The 25,408-nt window shown below is 34.5% G+C and overlaps 1 protein-coding gene across 1 annotated transcript; it reads left to right on the forward strand.

The window, feature by feature from the left end:
• Positions 1 to 2,121: 2,121 nt before the first annotated feature.
• On the forward strand, positions 2,122 to 19,902 carry ptbp1a (polypyrimidine tract binding protein 1a). The gene is given in 17 exon segments (XM_028437194.1): positions 2,122 to 2,218; positions 2,909 to 2,962; positions 3,079 to 3,104; positions 9,060 to 9,122; positions 9,298 to 9,470; positions 9,543 to 9,689; positions 11,099 to 11,300; positions 11,860 to 11,890; positions 11,892 to 11,967; positions 12,061 to 12,238; positions 13,092 to 13,166; positions 13,258 to 13,415; positions 14,481 to 14,514; positions 15,426 to 15,518; positions 16,695 to 16,911; positions 17,012 to 17,089; positions 17,866 to 19,902. Coding segments are annotated over 17 exon segments (1,746 nt in total). The 5' UTR covers positions 2,122 to 2,210; the 3' UTR covers positions 17,999 to 19,902.
• The last annotated feature ends 5,506 nt before the right edge of the window (positions 19,903 to 25,408 follow it).

The following is a 25,408-nucleotide window of genomic DNA, read 5'->3' on the forward strand; positions in this document are numbered from 1 at the left end:
TTAATAATATGAAAATGATTCATGAAACATAAGTTTTGGCATCATCTGCCTTTCTTCATCACATCTAAAATAAGGAAAGTTTATTTTTTTATATGACATAAGAGAAAAGAAAGAAAGAAAGAAAAAAAGAAAGAAAGAAAGAAAAAGAAAAGAAAGAAAGAAAAGAAAGAAAGAAGAAAAGAAAAAGAAAGAAGAAAGTAAGAAAAAAGAAAAAAAGAAAAAGAAAGAAAAGAAAGAAAGAAAGAAAGAAAGAAAGAAAAGAAAGAAACTTAATTTACTCGTTGTTATAAATTAGGAAAGAAAGGAAGTTTACTTTTTATGACAATGACATGAGGACATGTATAATCATATTTTCTTTGATAGAAATGGTAAAACCTTAGAATTTAGGCAACATTCTCTCTCTCTCTCTCTCTCTTTAAAGTTGGTTATAGGTTCCTTCCCATTTATTATTTAAATAAAGAGTCTTTGTTTTCCTGGTGGTGAATAGTTAATAGTATCTGTAGACTGGAGCTAGAGGAACCAACCCTAACCAACTGGTGGAACCAGTAGTGTGTCAACAATCTCACCTCACTTTCATTTTGGAAACGTTTGTTTCCTTTATTTGAGAATAATTACATGTACATTTAGATTCTGCAACTGAAAACAAACATTCTCAAACTAAATAAACTGAGACTTTCTGATGTAAAAGCATTTCCAACCATGTGTAGATGGCTCATAAAAAGCTAAAAGCTGTTTGTTCTTCCCCTCCCCCACACAGAGGAAACGCTGTGTTCATGACTTCCTGAAGTCTCTCTGCTCATTTTGTGATTCCACCCACATCACTTACAAAAAAAGCCTCTAACTTATTGCAACATTAGTTAATTATTAATCTATGGTGATCATTAGTCCAGATCTATCCGAAAACATTTCCTCTTTTCCGGAAACGTTCGTCAGATTTTGATAAAATAGATGAAAATTTCCGGGATTTCCCAGGGACCGTGAACGCATCTCGGGAACCTAATTATGGAAGTAGATTTGTGTCTTTATAATTCAAATAAAACAATAAAAACCAGCTCAACAAAAAAAAAAACCTTTTCAGTAAAAAAAACAGTTTATTTCAATAAAAATATTTTTTTCCAATCAAAGAAAAAGTGTTAAATACAAAACAATATTTACAACCCGAATAAATGCAATCTGAACACTTTTTTTCTTTGATTAAAAATTATTATATTATTATTTATGTATTTTTTTTTAAGTTGAAGTCATCTTTTTTTGCGATTGGGCCATATTATGGATAGTACATTGATATCTTTATATTATTTAATCTAAAAAATTAACATTATATCAAAGAAAAAAAGTGTGAACGCAAACAAATGTTGAGCCCCAAAAAAATTGCATTTGAAAAACTTTTTCTTTGATTGAAGTGAAAAAGTTTTGAAGGTCTTTTGTTTAGATGAATATTTTTTTCGCAAAAAAGCACAAAGTAACAGAAAATAAATAACAAGATGACTATGAAAATCAGTAAAAAAAAATTAAAAAAAAGAAGCAAAATGACAAAAAAACATACAAAGTTACAGTGAAATACACAAAAGAACAACAGCATGACTGAAAAATTTACAAAATGACGACAAAATAGTGAAAAAATATACATCATAACATTACTTCAAAAACAACAACAAATTATTTTAAAACAACAAGCAAGATAGACAAAAATTACAGAAAGATGACAAAACAGACAAGTCAACAAATGTGCACAAATATAACTGAAAAATACATGAAAGTGACTCCAAAAGCAAACAAAACGAATAACAGAAAAAAAAAGACACAAAATGAACAAAAAAACATTATAAACAAGATAAACCACTCCAGGAAGCCTCACGTGTTAATAAAAGAAAATAAAAGCAATAGTTTATGTGTGTGTTAACTATTGTTTTGTGTTTTCCAATACTTAGTTCACTTTTCCTTTTTCCTCCTTTTTCTAAAACTCATAACTTCACTGACTTCAACCACCACGTAGCAGCACAACTGGAAATTTGCCGCGACCGCTTCACCCACCAACAGACGTCCGGCTCATCCAATCACGCTGCGTTTCGTAACCTGTCCCCGCCCACTTTTGGCTCGTGGAGGTCCCTGGACTAATCAGCGCTCGCCCTCGCGAGTTCAGCCATTTTGTAAGAAATCAAGCTCGTGCGCCGCCCCTACCTTCAGACCTGCAGTTTTTTTCTTGTGCAATGGACGGGTAAGGAAAAAAAGAACGTCTTTAAGACTTTTATTAGACACTATTAACTCCGTATCCATTACATTAACGCTAACTAAAGATTGTGATTTTAGTTGTTTTGTGGTTTTTCTGTTATTTCGCATCGGTGAAAACAATGAAATAAGTTGAAACTGCTGATTTTTTTCCCTTCTTCTTTGCAAACATTCAACAGTTAGCTAGCAGCTAGCTTGAGCTAACACTAAAAAAAAGTAACCGGAGTCGCTATGTTTTTGTTTTAAATAATTGGTAATTAGTCTAACTGACAGAAACGCGTCATAACATGACTTGAGTGTGGGGTTTTTACGTGTATAAATGAATTTTATTAGCTATAGCCTGGTGTATAAATTGACTGGCTAACTGTACCTTTATGGGTAACTTGGTTTCACTCTAAAGCTAAAGCAACGTGTCTCATTTCCGCATTCATTTGTTCGCGTTGTTCCAGGGCCATGTTGTTGGATCCTTCTCACGGTGATTTAATCAGATAGTTTTACACACAATGATGTGGCTTTTAGTAAATAATGAGATCTCGTCTCCTTTCAACGTCTGATTTCGGACAGACTGGAAGGACTGGATCGGTCTCTTTGAACCATACCAATGTGATATTCGATATATGGCTTTTTTATTCGTTTAATTCAGTCGTTTGATCGTGTTTTATGTTTTTTTTTTTTCTAGCCGCATAGACGCTGACCTGTATCCTGTGGGATCCGGCTACGTCCCTGAAATTGAGTGAGTGGTTTTTTGTTGTTTTGTTTAATCTAATCCTGAATTTGTATATAATAGAGTTGGTAGTTACTATTATTAATCGATCTATTATTTCTAACCGCGATCTTTCCCCCCACCAGTGTCCATGACATATCAGTTGGCACAAGGTAGGTGTTTTTATTTTTTTATGGTTCATATATCAACTATGACGACACACAATGTTGTTTTGTATATTATTGAGCAATTGTATTATTTTAGTACATATTCTATTTGTATTACAGGAGTTTGTTTTTTTTTTTTTTATTAGTTTTTCTACTTTTATTCTTCTACAGTATTCATTTTTTAAATTCTAATCTTTAAGGCTGGGGTTTTCAACCTTGGAGTCGTGGCCCCCTGTGTAGTCACCTGGACATAAAATGAAGTCGCCTGTAATGTCTAGTAACAAGAAAATAAGATAAAAATGTTGATTTTAAAATATACATTTTTATTTAATTTAAAAATGAATTATTTGTATTTATTTACTGCACAATTAAAAACAATATTTAATATAACAGAAATAGATAAATAGTGCAGAAAGCTTAAATATTATTATTTTCAAATTAAAACACCACACAATCTCAAACAACTGTGTTCTATACTTCTATTTTCTCGAATATAATTTTAGTTTTAGGGGAAAAATATCGATCATGATTTTATTTTTGATGCTCATGAATCGATTCATTAATTTGCTAAAAATATTTACTAAATTTTTTTAAAATACGAAAACAAGCCAGACATGTCATATTAATATTTCAACTACACTATATAATATTGATTAAAGGGGCTGTGAGGTGTTCATGAAAACAGAAAGTAACTGACTGTTAAATGCAAGATTAATAATCGTTCATAATACAAATCAGTTTTTTAACGAATCAAGACTTACAGTAATCGAAATGGAATCTGAAAATTGGCTGATTAACTAACCCAATAGGTTACATTAGAATATAATGCTTTTATTATCATGATCTGCAAAGTACAACACAATTAAAAGACAACTTTCATGGTGCAAGACACAAAGAAAAAAAGACATATGTATTTACAAGGTAGAGACACTAGACAACAAATAAACAGTTAGATTTTTTTTTTCAGTATCAGAGAAACTTAATTGATCCCAGGGGGAAATTAATATTTGTTAATGTCTTCTACTAAAATAAAATAATAATAAAGTGCTAACAATACATACAAGATTACAAAGTAAACAGACAGCCAGGAATAAATATTAAATAAGAATAATCAGGATGAAACAACAAGTGCAAATACGCATGCAAATATAATCAGCCGCCTATAAACTACACTACATAAAATATAAGAATGCTGCTGTTGGGTTAAAGTGATCATCCTGGTGCTTCAGTTTTTTTAATTTCTATTTTTTATGTGTATTTGTGATTTTGATGCAGTTTCCATAGCTTCAGTATTCAGTGGCTCTCAACATTTAAGTTACATATAACTAGAGAAAGAATGGGGCCTACGTTTTGTTTCACACGCAGATTTATCGCCCGGTTGCTTTACTGGTATGTAAAGAAGTCATTAGGCTGTTGTTGTGGCCATAGTTTTCATTTCTTTCTCAGGTCTAAATGTGTTAATCATTATTAATAGTCGATGTGCGTCTGTAGAACGACTGACGAGCTGTAACATCCATCCCTGACCTCACATTTATCCCGGGATAAAGGTCTGTAAACTGTTTAAACTAGTATGCCTTTAATTAGGCCACACCCACCTTGTTTTTTTTTGGTTCTTTTGTTTTTGACCCCGGTGATGAAGCAAACAATAGGTTCTTTACTGTAAGTTTTAAATTCTTTGTTTCCTACGTTTCATGTTTGGTGCTGATAGTTTGTGGGGGTTCTGGGGTTTTTTTTTTCTTCTTCTGGAATCTGTAATTACTGTGCCGGGCAGAGACTCTGGCATTCCGCGGCCACATTCCATTCTCCCTCTTCCAGCCCCCCTGGTGAGGCTCAGCCCCCCACCCCCTCCTTTCCACCAGTAAAGCCTATCCTCGGTATGCAAACATGTCTGTACCTGTGCTCTCTCTCCTTTGTTCTGCTCTGGAGAGATAATAGGCCCGTCCACTGGCAGAGCCACACAAGGTATGGTTCAGAGGCTGAGGTGCACGAGATGTGTTTTAGAAATTCACACGGAAATGTAGTTTGTTTTAGTTTGAAGGAATTTGTTTTAATGTGAAAGCTTTTTTTAGTTTGTGCTTTCCCTAACATTTGTGTTTCTCATCGATTGCACCGCATAGTCCTGGTCTTACATGTGTGTCCTGACATTCTTTGCTTAGCTTATGTAGAGCAGACATGGGCAACTGGAGGTCTAATATTGTGCAGCCCCCAAAGTAAATGCAAAATTACAGGAAAAATGAAAACAATGATGCACTAAAATATAGCAAAAAAATACAACTTTACAGAAAAATGTTTTAAAAAAAAACACAGAAAATACCCCAGAAACGTACAAAACTAAAATGAAAATAAACAAAACGACAACAGTGATACACAAGATGACTTTAAATAACACAAAAATGCACAAAATGACTAAAAAAAACATTCAAAATTACAGTAAATGATGACAAAAGTACAGAAAAATACAACAAAATGACAACAGAAATACACAAAATTTACTGCAAAAAAAGAAAACAACACAAATACATAATGACCCCAAAAGACATACAGTTTACAGGAAAAATACACAAAAGGATAACAGAAATGCAAAAAATGACATAAGCTCTGGCCCTGTTCTAGAGGCTCCTCTGGTTCTCAGTGCTGCAGTTATTATTAGAACAAGGAAGTAGGAGGAAGAAAAGTGGCGAGGAGCGACCGTGGATTGTGGTCCTAGAGGAAGTTTGCCAAAGTGTTGGAATTTAACTGTTAGTCTTTGTGCACTTCCTGTTTTAGGAGTCCTGACCGATTATAGTTACCACACCACACAGGCAGAGGCCATTTCCTTTCTCTCAAGGCTTCCCATCTTACATTTGATTCAATTGGATTCTTGTTACTCGTTTAAACCAGGGGTTCTCAACCTTGGGTCAGGGCCCTAGACACTGCGAGGGGGTTGCCAGATGCCTCACCATATTTTAACCTATTTTCATCACTTTTTCTTGCCATATTTTTGCTCCTTTTAATAATTTTTTGCTACATTACTCCCATTTCTGACACTTCTACATCACATTTCAGTGTTTTCTGCACATTTTTTTACTTCCAAGACATTTTCAGCACTGATAAACTAGGGCTTAATGATTTTGGAAAATAATCACAAAATAAATTAAAAAAATACAAATAGTTCTAAAAACACTATAAATGTGTAAAGAAAACAGTAAAAAAAATACCGTATAAATAACTTTTATATTAATAAAACACTAAACAACGATCTAAACAATACAAATATTTCAAATGAAGCATATCAAACATAACATAACAATATAAAATTGTGCAAAAATAGAAATATTGAGCTGTTACTCTGATGCTGCTGCTGCACTGACTCATGACAACAAGGCTAACTATGTAGATTTATCCCTGTTTTACCAAATTACCTCAACGTTTTAGCTGTAAGATAATATATGATCGCAAGTCACTACTCCAACTAAATGTTGCTGGCAGCCGAGGCATGGTAGCGGCCGATGTGTTGGTTTTCCTGCCAGCACTCACTGTGCACTAGATCAGATGGAGGCGGCGCGACAGACGGCAGAAGCGTGGCTGTCACTGAGGACTAGCGGCTAGGCTAAAGGCTAAGCTGGAATTCATCTGGTTCTGCAGCAACACCCACTTCTGACTCAAAATCACAATAGCCGCTTAAATATGCATGTATTTCACTGAAATGTGCAGTTTTTGGCGGAAAACAATAATAAATGTGTAGATAGCGTCTACAGACACGCCTACTCATGAAACGAGGTGAAGAGGCGAGCACTGTCCACAGGAGCTCCTCCCATCAGTCAGCTCTGTATGTGGATTTTTAAGGAGGACTGACGGACAGCACGGCAGTATCAATGCTTGTCTGAGGCTTGAGGATTAATGCCACCTTAAAAAGACTGATAACAGGGCCGATAAGAATGTAGCTTGTCAGTCAAAAAATGATAACAATGATTACAAAATCGCGTTTTATGATATCGCGAGAATATCGCAAACGCGATCATTCCCATTATTTGCCAGTTTTTAATCGAATATTGACACTTTTTCTGTCTGTTTTTGTCCACTCTAATTTGCAACTTTTAACCAATTTCTGTGGTTTTTAAAATCCCATTTAGTCACCGTTTCTACAATTTTTGGGCACAAGGATTTCCATCTTTAAGATGACTATAATATTAGTAAACTTCCTGGATAACAGTGGATATTATTCAGATGAGTAAATTATCACAGATTTATAGAACAATGGACCTTCATTGCTGACTTTATAGATGGACAGAATGTGATTAAAGTGTTTAATCACTGAGTGTCTTTGATAAACAGGCAGTGCTCAAGGCTCCGTATGCTGCACTGAAACATAACAATGTCTCTAGTCTGAGGCCAAACAGACGTCTATTGTAACGCTGGTGAAGCTTATGCTGCTGAGCCACTTCTTGTGACTGCAATACTTCATCACACACTCCCTCATAGTCATGAGAACGGCCTTGAGACGTTTCCTTTTTATGTGAGGCAAACTTTGGTCTAATCAGCTGTGAGGCCTTCAGGTGTTCACGACAACATGAGTCGTACCATGAGAATTGGTCGTTGTAGATTTGATTTAAAACCTTTCCATTTGAATACAAAGAGCACAAACTCAAGGGGTCAAAATTAAATTGAAAAAAAAAACGTGAATTATTGTCTAAATGAAACTAAAACACAATTTGCAGGTGCTCACAGTTTTCCTGGTGCTTATTTCTCATGATTGCAGGTATTTTAATTTTTTAATGTTGAACTGTTGAAAAAACTATAAAATCTTTAAATTTTCCTCTGATTATATAATATTTCCCATAATTTAATAGAAATTTGTCACAAAATCAAGGAAGTTTAAAGTGAAGACCCTGTTGGACCTGATTTATCACTTACTGCTTGGATATAGTTGGTTTCTTACATATTTTGTATTTTATGTATACATCGAATTGCAAACTATGGCACAATAATGTTGGAAATACTGTTTTTCCCGCATAAAAACTCTAAAATGCTCTGTATTTGGCCCCTGAACTAAAATGAGTTGGACACCCCTGGCATAGCGATCATATTTAGGAGAAATAAAACCAGATTAGTCAAAAATACAGATTATACTTATTCTTTTATTTATAATATTAATAGCTTTCGTTTGTTAAGCACTTTACATTTAGCATTCTCAAAGTGCTCCAGATTTAAATTGTCAAGAATTTTTTTTAAACATTTTTTCTTCTTATCACCTTTTTACAAACGTTTGAACTAATAACCCAAAATAAACTGTACATTTATCTCCACGTGAAGTTGAACAGAAATATAATGAAAAAAAACATTTCAAGTATAAGAAATGTTTTCAAATCATAAATATTACATAGAGTAAAAAAAAGAATGTCACCTGTATTTTTTTCACAGTGCAGCTTATATTTCTGACTTAGAATGTGTGCATGTGTGCGTGCGTACGGTGATGTATCAACTTAAGATATATCGTTACATCCCTAAAAGTTGTTGGACCACAAAAATATGACATGACAACAGAAATACATCAAATTAAACTAAAATAACACAATACAACTAAAAAAAATAAAAAATAACGAAAAATACTCAAAATGACATAAGAAAAACGGACAAAATTACACAAAAGGAGAAACACACAAGAGAACAAAACATATAAAACAGAAATACACAAGATTACTAAAAATACAAAAAATGTACAAAATGGCACTAAAAAATAGACAAAATTAGTAATGAAAATAATAATCCTATCAAATGAGTAAAGTAAATTTAAACAAAGAGATACTGTATTTATTTAGTTTTTTTTCCCAAGAAGAAAACTGAGTTCTCAAGCGTGCTCTGTTCCTCCTTTGGTTATCGGATTACTTCCTGCTTTTTCACACAATGGCCTCGTAACATGAGAGCCGTGTTTTCCACCTGCGGTGCTGTTTCTGAAGGCAACCTTTGTTTTCTGTGTCTGCAGAGGGGATCCGACGAACTCTTTTCTTCCTGCATATCCAACGGACCCTATATCATGAACTCAGGTAGGTGGGGGGAGGGGGTTGCCATGGAGGAGAGGATCCTTTTTTTTTTTTATTGAAGTGCTCCATGTGTCTGTTGTTTTGCGTTTCCATGGTGACCAATCCATTATTCAAAGGAGATCCAGAGCCCCGGCGTCGCCTCCATGATCGTATCTCTTTTGTTTTCCTCTCCCCGCAGCCAATGGCAACGACAGCAAGAAATTCAAAGGTGAGGTGCGCAGTCCTGGCGTTCCGTCGCGAGTCGTCCACGTACGCAAGCTGCCCAATGACATCAACGAGGCTGAGGTGATCGGCCTGGGCCTGCCCTTTGGGAAGGTCACTAATCTGCTGATGCTAAAAGGAAAAAACCAGGTACACAAATCAAACCTTTTTAATTATTATTATTATTTCTGTGGCTCAATATTTATTTTTTCTTTCCCAAAGGCCTTCTTGGAGCTGAACAGTGAGGAATGTGCACAGACCATGGTGAGCTACTACTCGTCTGTCACCCCCGTCATCAGAAACCACCCAATCTACATGCAATACTCCACCCACAAGGAGCTAAAGACTGACAACTCTCCAAACCAAGTGGTAAGAAACTAATTCACACATGTATGGTTTTTAGATAAATCAAATCTTTAATCAGTTTAAATTCATTACATTTTAAATAAATGATACCAAAATGGAGTAAAAAAATCGATTAGGCGATATATTTCAATATTTCACCACGCGATTATCGTATCAATTCAAAAAAATATCTAAATCAGTTCTTTCAACAAAAAAATCATGTAATTGTGGTATTTGTTGTTTTTCAAACTTGGAATCGCTAGGAATTAAAATAAGCATCTGAAATGTCTAGTAATTGATTAAAAAAATAATTACTGATTAAAATTGTATTCGTGTTTATTCTTTTTCAATTCAAAACACCACACACACAATCTTAAACAACTCTATTCTATACTTTCACTTCCTGAAATATAAATCTAGTTAAAAAATTGTATAATAATTAAATAGTAAATTCAATAATAATAAAAATTGAAATTAAGTTTTTTTTTAATTCGTTTTCAAATTAAAACACCACATGTAATCTCAAGGAACTGTATTCTATACATCTATCCTCAAATAAAATTATATAAATAAGGGATGTAACGATTAATAGTAAGGCAGTTACAAATCGATTCATAGGTATCACGGTTCATATCGATTCTCTGAAAATTGAATCTCAGTACTTTTTTTAAATATATATTTATCCTTATCTTGTCCAGAAGTGTAGGCGGTGGGCGGAATCTGCTACTACTTTCTTTCTGGCTGCCTTCTACTCTTAAACATGTTCATAAATGATTCCTTACCCTTTTAGCACTGAAAGAATATCTGTAATATTACATGAATATCTGTAAAAGTCACGTTTTCTATTAGCTCTGTCTGTTGGCGCATAGCATCTCTTCTTCACTGCTAGATATCTGCATGCCAACCGACCACTGGGTTACCAGCATCCTCTGCTGGTCCAAACAAATATGTGACGTAAATACAGTGCAATGACTGTTTTGTTTTTTTTTAAAGTCCAATTATTAAGGCACAAAATACATTTTCAGTTGCACTTTTAAAAAGAAAAAGAACTATTATGCAGTTTTGCATTGTTTACTATAGAACCATAATTTAAATTAATAGGCTTCTTCTTCATTTGTATTATTCCTTTATTTATTTCATTAAAGATTTATTTTTAGAATCTGTTTGACAGTTTGATAAACCTGCCATTTGTTTTTGATGTGGTGCTTTAAGTTTAAAAAAAGTAATAAATCTTATTTTGTGCTTATAAAGGTGAAATTTGTAATTAATTATTTTGCACAGTATATCTTATTGTTTAGTATCTGAATAAATGGTATTGTGACATGCAAATAGTGAATCCTATCGTCAGATTCATGTAATGTACAGCCTATTATCTCATGTTGTGGAGTCACATTATTTCAAACATTAAAGCTGAAACTCTTTGCGTTTCCCAGCGTGCACAGGCAGCTCTACAGGCAGTCAATGCCCTACATGGAGGTGGCATCGGGGGCATCGGTGGCATGGCCCTGGCTGCAGACGCTGTTGGAATGGGAGGAGCCACGTCCCAAAGTCCTGTTCTCAGAGTCATCGTGGAAAACCTGTTCTACCCTGTGACCCTCGATGTCCTACACCAGGTACTGAATTATCACACTATTTGTTTGCTTTAGATTTATTTATTTAGAAAAGGGACGGTACATATTGATGAACATGGAAATAAGCCTGTGTCTAAAATCTGACATGTTTCCATCTGTTGTGCCTGAACAGGCTGATAGACATTATAATCAGAAGCACATACATGAGGGCCACAGACAACAGGAAGTACACATTAACATAAAAAAAAAATACAGGACAGGAAAGATTTACTGCCACAAACTCAGGTGTGTTCAGGCAGAAAAAGGTTCACTCATTAATTCACAATTTGTTAGTTTTGTATTCTAGTTGTCAAAATATGAACACATTACATCACGTAATTTCTCATTAACTATTTTGATTCAGAAAGTTTGAGAACCACTGAATCTATATTATCAGATCAAAACAAGTCATTTAAAGTTAGCAAACCTTATTTTATTATAGTAACTGTCATAAATAAGTCATTGCTAAATGATTGTTGACTCAAGTGATTTCAAACATAACTACAGATCTAGAGAACAATTGATTTCCTCTGAAATAAAAGGGTGTGTACATTTTTAATCAGACCTCTTGTGTGTCTTTATAGTTTTCTCTAAGTTTGGGACCGTGCTGAAGATATCACGTTCACAAAAACAACCAGTTCCAAGCCCTGATTCAGTACGCTGATGGCATCATCGCTCAGCATGCTAAACTGGTGAGACTAGTTGGGTTAATGCTCCTTTAAGACCAGGGGCGTGTCCTCATGTTGTCCTGTCCTAAACCTTGTGGTTTCCATCTCATCCTCCAGTCTCTGGATGGTCAAAACATCTACAACGCCTGCTGTACCCTGAGAATCAGCTTCTCTAAGCTCACCAGCCTCAACGTGAAGTACAACAATGATAAGAGCAGAGATTACACCCGACCAGACCTTCCTACTGCTGACTCACACCCAGGTCTCGACCCACAAACCATGGCTGCTGCTTTTGGTGAGTCACCTTCCCTGCTTGGCACGTAATTTCACAAAATAAAAAACGCATGAAAATGTAATGAAGTCACGTTATGTGACACTTATGGGGTTTTTCTCCTCTATGGGACAGCATGTGTGAGTGAGTTCTGTAGTGAGGCTTGTCTGGATGAAGGTCTGGGTTAGAACTCCCCATTTAAATGAGCTTTTCATGTTCTGAAAAGTAGTGAAAGCAGCAACTCCTGAAACCAGTATTTAATACAAAATAAGCTACACAACTTTTTCATATTTCTGAGATATATGTTTTTAAAGGATATTGTTTGACTGTACTTTATGTATGAATAAAAACAAGTATTATTTAATCACAATACAAATAACATACAAGTTGAAAAAAATACATGTAACTCAATATAGGCAATATTGTCAATTTCTATATCACCAATATAGAAAACTCCATATAGCGAGACTTACAATATATTGCCCAGCTCTAATAATAAAACTGCTTTATTTGAGTAACTTTACTTTCTACTCCTTTGAGTTACAGGGGGTGCAGAAAATATCACTCTGCTTTTTGGATTAATTTTGGCAGGTCTAAAATGCAGCTTTCACAACTTTTGTTTACAAGAAATTGAGAAATAATAATAATAAAAAACAGTTTGGTGTGCATTTGTTTTCATTCTTTATTTGTGAAGCCACACACTTTCAAATAGTTTTTCATCAACAAACATTTGTTTCTCTTCAATTGGTCATTTTTTTTGTTTCGTATTGTAAGTCCTATATCATATTTCAGATTGTGTGGGTGAGTTAACTATTTTGTTTCACCCCTACTGATCATAATATTATATTATACATTACTGGTTTTATTTGTATAACAGCACCAGGACTCATCTCAGCAAGTCCTTATGGTGGAGCTCACGCCTTTCCTCCAACTTTTGCCATCCAGCAGGCAGGTCGGTACAAAGAAACGCTGTCATCGACATGTAACGTGTGTTTCATTCATGGATGATCGTAGTAATCTGTGTTCAATCTTTGGATTTAAAGGTCTATCAGTCCCCGGTATCCCCAGTGCCCTGGCGTCCCTGGGCGTGGGTCACTCAGGAATGGCAGCTGCTGCAGCGGCGGCGTCACGGCTGGGTTTTTCCGGCCTCACGGCCACCGGGGGACACAATGTGTTGTTAGTCAGCAACCTGAACGCTGAGGTCAGTACATGTAATTGTTAGCATAATAATGATCTTTGTGGTTCTCTGTGATCACTGCAGATGTCGAACCTTTATCACTGTTTAAAGTCGTTCTCTTTCACTGCATTTCTGACCTTTTGCTCACTGTGAATTTTAAGTTTTATTCCAACAAAAAAAACTGAAAAAACAACTAACTTCTCTTGTTTATGAACTTACCATTTCATATTTTCATTTATGTCCATTAGTTGAAATCATTCTTAAGTTTTGGAAGAGACAATATTACTTTGTATTTTTACATGTTCATTAATTAATTACACATCGTCACATTCAACATGTTTATTTAATGTTAAATGTTAAAGCGTCAGGTTTCTTTGTCATAATTTTAAAGTATATATTGTCTCTGGCTTTTTTTCTGTATTTCATTGTTAATCTTTTTTCTCTTCTTTTTTCTCCTAGTGTTCCCATAGTGACAGTGCATTTTTAATTTAGCCAGCTCTACTGTCTGAAGCACTACATTTCTTTGTGTATACTGACCTTGTTTTTTGTTTTTACTTCCTTTTCTCTCTCTCTTCCTTATCTGTCTCTCACCCCCTTTCTTTTATTTTGAAACTCCCTTACCTCAAACAACTGAACGGACGCCACCCCCCCCCTCCCCCCCACACTCCCTCCATGACCAATGAATGATCCCGTCTGTCTTTTTCTCCTCTATCATAACCACATTCCTGTTCCCACCCAACCCTTTTCCATTGGTTTCAATTTGGATTTCACCACACATGAATAAAAACACACCATTGGCTCCTGATTTAAATTAAATCCACCACTTTTCCACCCTTATTTTAATTGTTTTATTTCCTCCCTTCATCCTTCCACACATCGTTCGACCCCCTGTCGTTCTCTTCGTTCATGCCTCTCCTTCCTCCATGGTACTGTGGCCTTCCTGTGGACCTCGCTGCCTGTGGCCTGCGGACATGTCCCGACTCCACTCCACTGTCCTCCACTTCGTCTCTTTTCCCCTGTCCCCTCTCCCCCTTTGCCCCCCCCAACCCCCTACCCTGCTGCTCCCTCCCCCCCCTGCTGTCTCTAAAGAGCGTTACGCCAAACTGCCTCTTTATTCTTTTCGGTACGTTATCATCCTTTCATCTCTTTTTATTTTATTTTATTTTTTATTACTACTGTTACCTGACAAGGTGGGCATGTCTTGTCTCATGTTTTTATTCGTTTTTTAACCACTGATGGCTCATCTTTAGGCTTTCGAAGGGTTGGGGTGTCTGTTTTTAGGGGTTGTTAATGAGCTGTTTTGGGTTGTTTGTGGGTTTTTGTGAGGAAAGGTGAAAAACCACTGAAACCTGCAGCATTTTATGTTAAATGTAGTTTTGTCTTAAACAATTAAAAAAGCAGATGAAATGGAAGTTTGGGGGTGATTGGGTTTCAGAATTAGTGAAAATGACATTTTAAATTTCTATTACGGCTTAGAAAGTGGATATAAGGGTGTGAAAATTAAAATTACAGACATATTTGCTTGTTTTTGTCAAGCTTTTTATTAGCAGTAGATTGAAAAATAAATGCTGCAGCTTTACTAGTGAGTACGAGTTGGCATATCCCTCAGATTGTGTGATTAAATCTAAGTATTTTTGCAGTGCGTTTCTTACTCTAATGTAGGTATGTGCATGTTTAGTTTGTCTGCATGTCTCTCTCATTTTGCCCTTCAAATGTAATTCACTTCTAATCGTAGTACAAATCATATCAACTCCAAATAATTAAAGAACAGCTGTCATTAGTGACATTGTTTTTAAATGGGCTCGTTCACACAAACTTTAGCGTTACCATGCAGTAATGAACTAAAGTGTGACCTAACCAGTGTTTTTAAATCAGTCTTCATATGGTAGTGTTATAAACTGATTTGTTGGGTTATTGTGTAGTTTTTGTTGTTGTTGTTGTTGTTGTTGCTGTGATTGACTGATATACTTTTTTTTTTTTTTTGTGTTGCTTTTTCTTTTTTCTCCCGTGACATTTTTTCCTTTTCCTCCACAGGTGTTTACGGCGACGTGATGAGAGTGAAGATTCTGTTCAATAAGAAGGAAAATGCTCTGATTCAGATGTCTGACGGCACACAGGCTCAGCTAGGTACCGTAGCTCATTTTAATATTCTTTTTTTTATAATGTAGTTTATTGTTTAAACAATGGGGAACTTCATTCACATTGTTTAGATAAAATTTTTACTTCTGATATGATACAGATATTGCAGCCTGCCGTGTCACTCGATGCCCATATTGATATATCAGCATTAATCATACAAACATTTATGACTTATTTTCTAGTACAGAATGTTAGAAAAGTTTGATCAAAGAAAAAAAAAAAGTTTGATCAAATGACAAGATTCACAGAACAATAGTCAGAAGGTATGAGAAACTCACCCATTTCTTATTAATCAATGTGTTGCAGACATTTTTTCACCTCAAAAGAATATTCTACAATTTAATAAAATAAATACATTCAAAGAAAAAACAAACATCAATAAAAAACCATGTGTATTTTATCAGATTTGAGATGTTTAGCCGAGACAATCTGACTAAAATAGTTTTTTTCGGATGAAATAAGCAGAAACATTAAAAGACATGGTAATAGTCAGACTTGGCAGTTTAATTCTGTTATTATTACCATTGCTGGAATTATTCATCTTTTTAGTTGTATTTGATGGGCATGTCCATATACTTCATTTTCAATGCTTCATTTTTAATTTGATCATTGAATTAAAATATTTTTTTGCCTCTTGGTTTAAAGAAAATGCATGTATTAAAAAAAAAAAGAGAAGAAATGCCTATTGCACTTATCATGCAGAACATTTGAAACAAACATTATGGTGATGATGATCATTAGGGTGGAGTCCTACATTTGGTTGCATATGTGGCCAAATTATTTGGGTCCAAACTTTATGAAAAAAAATAATATTTAGAGATTGCACCAGACACGAACACTGAGCCAAATATATTATTGCATTTGTTTGAAAATTAAACAGTTTAATCAAATAAAAAAAGGCGTATTTTAATAATTTGTGGGGTTTTTTTGACAAAAACAAGCACAAATTTGCATAAAAATATTAGTTATAAAGTCCAACAACCAACTGTGGTATTATTTACATCTGCTGGAGGAAATATTAAGGGTTAGATTCAGAGTTTGAAATAAATGCATCATGTTTGATAATCTGATTAAAGGCATCACAACACTTGAAGTTGAGTCTCTAAAACATTGTTTTTCATAATGTAACATGTATAAATCAATTTTAATGTATTGTTCCTCCAGCTATGAGCCACCTGAATGGCCAGCGTCTTCATGGTAAAGCCATGCGTGTGACTTTATCCAAACACACGACGGTGCAGCTGCCCAGAGAGAACCATGAGGACCAGGGTCTGACCAAGGACTACAGCAACTCACCCCTGCATCGGTTCAAGAAACCTGGCTCCAAAAACTACTCCAACATCTTTCCTCCGTCTGCTACACTCCACCTCTCCAACATCCCGTCAGTTTTATATTCATTACTGTTATTCTATGTCTAACCGCTGTTGATAACAATAGTTTAGATTTGTTATGATTATAAATCTCACTGTTTTATTTTTTAGGCCTTCTGTGATGGAGGATGATCTCAGGAGGTTGTTTGGAAGTTCAGGAGCCACAGTGAAGGCCTTCAAGTTCTTTCAGTAGGTTTCACCTGACATTTATAAATATATGTTTATGTTTACACAACACTTCCTTCCAAACCAGTCATTTGATTGGACAGAGACATTCCATGAGTGCTGATGTAGAGCAACAATAGTCTTCAGTTGTGGACTTATTTGTTTTGATGGAGCAAAATATATTATTAAATAAACAAATCAGTAAAATAGAATAGAATAGAATATCAGCACAACAACCACCTCTTGTGTGATGTTTGTGTTTACATTAATTTAAGATAGAATTTTAAAAGCTTTATGCTGGGACTAATACTCACTTTTTATTTTATTTATTTATTTTACTAAACCTGTGCTTCTACAAACTCTGCCAAAGTGACGAAATTTGGTGTTTTCACGAGTCAATTCATGTTGATATTTTGGCTTTCATGGAAAAACACAAATTTAAAGTCTGTCAGAATGATGTCATAGCGACCAACACCATAGCGACCAACATCATAAACAAACGAGAACAAAAACGAGGCTAGGTGATTATTAGAAGAAACATAAGAAAATAAAGTAAAAACATTCCTCATGCTTCAGCGCCATCTTTGCATTTTTCTACGTGACTCCAACTCCCACAATGCAATGGGCAAAACTTTTCTAAAATTCAGGTCAGTTGATCATTTATCAACAACAAACACAAAAATCTTGCAGAAAAACCTTATTTTATTGATCTGAGACCCACACAGTGTTTGTTTTATAATACATGTTAAACAACTTCAGTTCTTGGTCCTTAAACTGTGTTTTCCATGTGTTTTGAACAGAAAAGACCGTAAAATGGCTCTGATCCAGATGGGCTCAGTGGAGGAAGCCATCGAGACGCTCATCGAGCTGCACAACCACGACCTGGGAGAGAACCACCACCTCAGAGTGTCTTTCTCCAAGTCCACCATATAAAGTGGCTCCTCCCCCCCCCCCACCCCGCCACGTCTGTATAGGGTTAATATCAGAGCTCGGTTTGGACAATGTTGCTCCTCCCACTGCTACGCCATCATAGTTAACACATTTAGGGTTAAAAACAAACTAAACTAAGATTAAATGGATGTTTGATTATTGATGAAAATGCAAATTTAGTTTAAAAAGAAGCTTTTCTAGATTTATTGGAGAAAAAAACACAAATAACTGCTTTTATTCTGTAGTTCAGAAGTATAACACGTTTCAGTGCATTTTATTGTGGCGGGGATTGAGCAGCATTCTCTAATCGAGCATAAAGAGGCAGCTGTAGCTCCCTGTAGCTCTAACGTACGACGTATGGTGTGAGGTTAACGACACACTTCAGCATTCCTCTCTCTCTCTCTGTCTCTCTCTCTCTCTCTCTGTCTCTCTCTCTGTATCTCTCTCTCTGTCTCTCTCTCTGTCTCTCTCTCTCTCTGTGCGTGGTGACATCTGTGCCTTTAAACCGACGGGGCCAGTTAAGACGGTTCAACTCAAACGATGTCTTTCTGCCACACGCAGCATCAAATTATATTTTTAGAACCTGACATCTGTTATTTTGTTTCTATTCCAGGATACACACCACTAATAACTTCCTTAATCATTGACATTTTTTCCTTTTATCTGCAGTCGTGCCTTACGTTGGGCCACATTTCCTGATTTATCGTCATCGAATTACATCACGACGACCTTTTTATCGTTGCTAAAACACGGCGGAGTGGCTCGTTTAGTCTTTCTTTCTTTTACACACAAATGTTTATCGTTACTCGTATATTGTATCTAGAAGCTATGAATGTAAGTGGGTTAGATGTGACGTTAGCCTCCGTTAGCCTTCCTATCTTACACGCCCTGACCCTGTGGGCGGGGCTTCACTTTAACCATCTTCCATCTATATGTGGACGCCTATATTATTCAGTTATTTCTCTTTTTTTAATATGAGTTTAGTATTTACACGTTGAGGTTTTTTTTTTTTGCTTTCTTCCTATTGGCTGGTTTTAATGGCGATCTCAGTGCCTTTGACTCTGTTTACCTCTCGTTCAGGTGTTTAAAACTCCGCCTTTTCTGCAAGGATGCCTTTTTTTTCCAATTAACGTTGATCGACGACTACAAACATTCTGAGGGATTTTATTTTGAAACTTCAGGACTTACCTGTCTGTGCAGTCAGGTACGCTCGTGCACTTTCAGCCGCTCATTCCCACGTTAAGTCTTAATGAATATCGTCACATTCCCGCGTGCCTCCAGCACCATTTTTTCCACATTCCCGGAGCAGATGTACGTGCTCCGGATCTATTTTTGTAGAAGGTAAAATTCATATGCATTGGTTGAAACCAAGCTCATGTAGCTACAGACGGTTATTGCTATTCAGGACCAAAGTATGCCCCCCTCCCCCGCTGGGTTTCTTTTTGCTTTTAAGCTAAAGTCAACGTACACTCTATACTATGTCCTATTAGTTCTACTTTTGCGTTAGAAAACTACATTAAACCACGATCGTAAGATGTTCGTTACGCCTTTTTCAATGAAGCTTTTCATGTTTTTCTCTGGTTGTTCTTTGTTCTGGGGCAGGTTGGGGTCATGGTGTAAAGCCGGGGTCGATGGTTGTACATATTCCTGTTTTGTACCACGAAAAAAAAGAAAAGAAAAATCATTTGAATTATATTCACTTTATGTTTCAAAACGTGTATATTTGATAAAAAAGAGACTCAAACATACGGACGTACAAAGGTGGGTAAAAGTTTTGTAACACAAAGATATTAAATGATCTGATCACAGAAGTGTCTCGGTATGTCCCCCCACCCCCCCCCCCGACCTTTGACCTTTTATCTTCTGCATCTTTCACTGCTTTGAATAAATCTTTAGTTTTTTCCTCATTTGATTTCTGTTTCTTCCTCTTCCTGATCTGTAACGTTCACATCTTGTAACACTTTCACGTTCCTCATCCTGTTCACACCTGCTCGGTTTATTTTTAATGCATTTCCAGCTTTTTATTCATTCCATCTTAAACTTGACTACAACTGCCTATCTAGGTTTAAAGCTCTATTTACATTCTGCTGTTAAAACAGACATTATTTAGGCTTTATTTAACACTTTAATCCCTAAAACTGAGGTTTTTCTAACACGTGAGGCTCTGAATTTCAGGTTGAAGATGTTAAATATAAATAACTTTATTTTGAAGGGTAGACTTCAGGGTTGGCTCACTTCCTTATCCATGAAAATATTGATAATATTGTTGGTGTGGCCATCTGAGCCTAGTGTCAGTATAACCCTAGACTTAAAAAATATGAAACATTTTTAGAATTGTTAGCGTATGTGTAAGCTGTAGAACTTTAATTAATTTGTAATTGATAATTATTGTATAATTTTAATTCCGTTACAGTCAATTATTTGAACTTGGTTACAGTTAAATTACGATCATTATTATGTCATAATTGTAATTATCAATTACGAGATTACAGTTGTAATTGGCCCAACCTTGATAGTTATAAATGCGTGAAACAATTATATCGTGGTTTTTTTATTCAAAAATTTCATAAATCAAACAACAAAAATGTTGACTTTCTGTTTTGGATGAAAAATGATTATTGTGAATGTTTCTGATACGGTAGGAAAATAATTCTTGTTAAATATAATTATTTGACTAAATCTAAATTTTTGCAAGAAATCTAAAATTCTGATTTATATATTCACACAGGTTAAAAGAAGAAAATTTAAAGTGTTTAAGGTAACGTTTATACGTTTATAATCATGCCTTGTTCAAAAGCACAAGATAATAAATCATATGTAGTTTTACTCACATTTATTATATGTAGTAAAATATAATGGAAAAGAAAATGTATCAGAAAATATTTGATTGAATGTGGTGTGTAAAAAAAAATTAATAATTTAAACTGTTTTAGTGATTCTTCATTATTCCAAAGAAAAACTCGTAGTTTTTATCAAAAACTGACAAAATTCTCTCAAAGATTAAATCAAATATTTCTAATTTTGATGAAGAGGTGGATTATTGTGAAAGTTTCTAATACGACAGAAAAATAGTTTGAGTTAATAAAGTTACTTGACAATTTATTAATTTAATAAATATAATGTTAAACCTGACCGTGGGTCTAATTTTGTGAGGCCCCAAAAATTAATCACAAAATGACCGATACACAAATAAGCATATACTAAGTTACAAAGAAAGAATGTTATAAGGCATTTTTGTCAAACAACTAAATACACAATAAAATATCCAGGAAATTTGACAAAACTACAACAACAAGCATTTCCTGTGTTAATGTTCAGACTCACAACAAAACATAAACAGAACATGACAACAAAATAAACATAATTACAGGACAGCAAAAATACACAAACTACTAAAAAAAAAACAGAAAATAAAAACAAATACAAAAAAATAAACCATAGCAGACTTTTATACAAAATAACTACAAAAACAAATATTTCAGGGAAAAAATACAAAATAACAAACATGCCCAAAGTGAGAAAAACACACAGAGTGAAATATGCAACAGATAAAGAAAAACATACAAAACAACAAAAATACACAAAAGGACAATAAATGTACAGAAAATAACAAAAATCAGCAACACAAATGTAAATAAACAGAATACACTAAATTAACTGAGAAATTTACAACAAATGACAAAATTATTTGATGTTTCCTGTGTAATTTGAATTGCTCTGATTGATTATTGATTTAAATATTGATTAATGTTGTTATTCAGCCTTTCTGCCACTAGGAGGAGCTGTTGCTTTGAAGATCAAAGCTGAGGTGACTTTACTTGTCAGTCACACAGTGTCAATAGAAGCTTTAATGTGAAGCTTTGTGACTTTAAAACCTTTTTGCTCCTTAAGTGACTTTTTTATTCTCTGCAGTTTGAAGATGAACTCAGATTGTCTCCATTTGATCTTTTTCTTCTGCTCAACTATTGAGAACGAAAAGAAAACTAGAAGTTTGTGCAAAGTCAACGTAGGAAACTAAACTAAACTATTCAATGCTAAAGGTCTGACTTTGCAGTATCAGCTTTGGTCATTTAGAAAATAATGTTTCTAGTCTGGACTTCCTGCTGCTGCTTCACAACATCACACCAATGTTTACTGGAAACATCTGAACGTTTCACTTTATTCCATCATTAGTTTAGAGAACTGATCATGTTGATCATCTATGGAGGAAAAAACATCAGAGATTTTATGATTGGACGGATAGAACTCACAGTAAAGTGCTTTAAACATATAGAAGCATCACATTTGAAACAAACTCATTTAAACCAAGTTGTCAACCTAATCAGCGAAAATATAACCACAGTGTTTAGTCATGTTACAGATGGAAATCCTTGTTTTATTCAGAAATAAAATAGGTTAAAAATCACCAAAAGCAGATTTTTCACTTTTTTTATTTTAGACATTTTTGTGTTTTTGTTGCTATTATGACTAAAATGTGTTTATCTTGTATTTTTTCTCATTTTCATTGTTTCGTGAGTTGTTATAATCATTTTGTGTTTTTGTTTGTTTTTGGCATCATTTTGTGTTTTTGTTTGTTTTTGGCATCATTTTGTGTAGTTGTTTGATAAATTTCTGTTATTTTGTGTATTTTTGTAGTTTTGTGCATTTTTCTGCAAATTTACCAAAAATGGCAAAAATACACAAAAGCACATTTTGTGTATTTTTGCCATTTTGTATAAATTTGATTGTTTTGTATATTTTTTAGTTTTTTCATTGTTTTGTGTTTTTGTAAATATTTTGTTTTTTGTTGATGTTTTGCACAGTTATGGCTTTGTTTTGTGTAGTTTGATATGTTTCTTTTGTCATTTTGTGTATTTCTATTGTTTTGTGTTTTTGTCAATTTATTTAACAAAAATACAAATCCTTGTTTTGATCAGAAAGAAAATGGGTTCAAAGTGACACAAAATGGTGAGAAATGTGGTAAAATGAGATTTTAAAAATGTGCAGAAAAGACATTAAAATGGGAGAAATGTAGCAGAAATACATTAAAAGGAGCAAAAATGTGGCAAGAAAAAGTTATGAAAATAGGTTAAAATATGGTAAAGTTTGGTTTAGTTGCAGAAAAAAGGTTAAAAAAAATAAGCATAAATGGGCTGAAATTGTCCATAAAAGCTACATTTCTTAGTTACTTGAAGGCATCTGATGACCTCCCAGTGACTTGCGACCCCATGGTTGAGAACCAGTGAAGTACGTTGTGATTTATTTGTCAGAAACCTGAAATAACGTTAGTTATTAGTTCAATGTGTTATCTCGTCTGTAACTAAAGAACCAACCTTTGTTTGCCAGTTTCAGCCCATGGGATGTTTTTCAGCTCCGTCCAACAGTCTGTGTGTAGGAGAATAAATGAAAACATGTGGCCTGTAATCCAACCACATCTGGCAACACTTATTTCACTTGGTTCTGCATTTTTTAATCAACTAAACACTGACAAACTGAGGCCACCCACAAATGAAAACCTGCTGGTTTAAGGTAAAGAATGAAACCACACCATGCAGCATGCTACATACTGTATATTTAAGGAAAGATATGTTTCCTACTTCTGTGATTGTTTGTGTTTAACACAGAGAAGGACAACTTTAATCACAGGGGGCGGAGCCACAAACGTGATTATATCTGATCTGATACAAAGGTTCATGTGTTTTTGTGATGGTTTTGTATGTTTTTGTGCTGTTTTGTGTCTTTGTTGTTTTGTGTGATTTGGAACCAGTTTGTGTATTTTAGAAGTAATTTTGGTTATTTGTGTTGCCATTTTTGTGTAAGTTTGTCATTTTCCATATTTCTCTATCATTTTCCTGTATTTTCATTGATTTGTACATTTTTTTTATAATTTTCTATTTTTGAACAGTTTTGTCCGTTCGTGTGTTTTTGTTCCTATTTTGTCAATTTTCTCCTTTTTTATATTTTTCTGCAATTTCAGTGTTTTGTGCCTTTTTATAATCGTTTTCTGTGTTTTTGGCGTTATATGTTTTTTTGTCATTTTGAACATTTTGCAGTTATTTTTGGCCAGTTTTGTTGTCTTTGACTGTTTTTGGAGCCATTTAGTTTAAATTTGTATCGTTTTGCATTTAGTTTTCCCTTTAGTGTTTGGATCTTATTTTGTGTGTTGTTGTTTTAGATATTTTTGCTTATTGTCTGGTGATTTTTGAGAGTTCTTTAGTGTAAATCTGCTCGTTAACCATGTCTGTCCTTCAGTAAAGAACTGCATCTAAAGGCTTTTATATTTAAATCCTAGGAGTGACTCAGCAGAGACGGGAGGAGGTGAAAAGGTCAAAAAGATGCGTTCATTTCTTTTGTTTTTAGCAGCTTTATTCACCTGTTTACATATGAACGCCTCAGACAGATGTTGAATAATTCATCCTCAGCACAGCTGTATTTGGGTTCTCAGTCCAAATTAAAGGTGTTATTTTTTAACAGAACTAGGTCACTTTACATGAGGAAGGAGCAGGAAAATATCCTTTTGAAAATGTAACGCTGACATACAGTATATCTGGGGAAATGTTTGGATTTTAGAGAAAAAAGAATAAAGGAAACACTTCATTTTGTTAACTCAGAGATTCCCACTAGGAATGATAATTGGAACACAGGCTGTAGAAGGTATTGATGCTTGATGGAAGCAGCTTAAAGCCACATTCTAACACACATAGATCTATAAGTTATGAACTCACTGGTCATGTATATACTGTATAAGCCTCAGGGTAGATCAAAGCATTTAAACTCTATGAATAATGCTTGTAGACACACATTAAACCATCATTTATTAAACACAGCTGATCAACAATTAGGAAAAATGTGGCCTTCAAAGCAAACGCATCAAAATGATGTTAAAAAACCCAAAAATACATAAAATAACAACAGATAAACTAAAATGACTGTAGAACAAAACACACATAATGGTTTTAAAATACACAACACTACTAAAAATGAACAAAATAAGAGAAAAATGTATTTGACCACAAAAATACACAAAATGACTTTACAAAATAAATTAAAAAAAACTAAATGAAGCATTTTTAGCATCGTTTAGTGAAGTTCTGTCATTGTGTGTATTTTTGTCATTTGGTATATTTTTTTGTTATTTTTGTGTGAACAAATAGAGAAAATGAAACAAAAAAAAGATAAACTAATATATTTACCACCTGTGAGAGCATGAATGGTCGGACCAGAAAAAAATCCATGTTTCTGTGAAAGAAAAGCACAAAAGTGTGGTGCCCTGTTTGTACACGTTAATACGTTAATACGTAAACACGTTAATACGTAAACACGTTAATACGTTAATACGTAAACACGTTAATACGTAAACACGTAAATACGTAAACACGTTAATACGTTAATACGTAAACACGTTAATACGTTAATACGTAAACACGTTAATAC

This window comes from Gouania willdenowi, chromosome 22, assembly GCF_900634775.1.
Source record: "Gouania willdenowi chromosome 22, fGouWil2.1, whole genome shotgun sequence".
NCBI classification, from domain to species: domain Eukaryota; kingdom Metazoa; phylum Chordata; class Actinopteri; order Blenniiformes; family Gobiesocidae; genus Gouania; species Gouania willdenowi.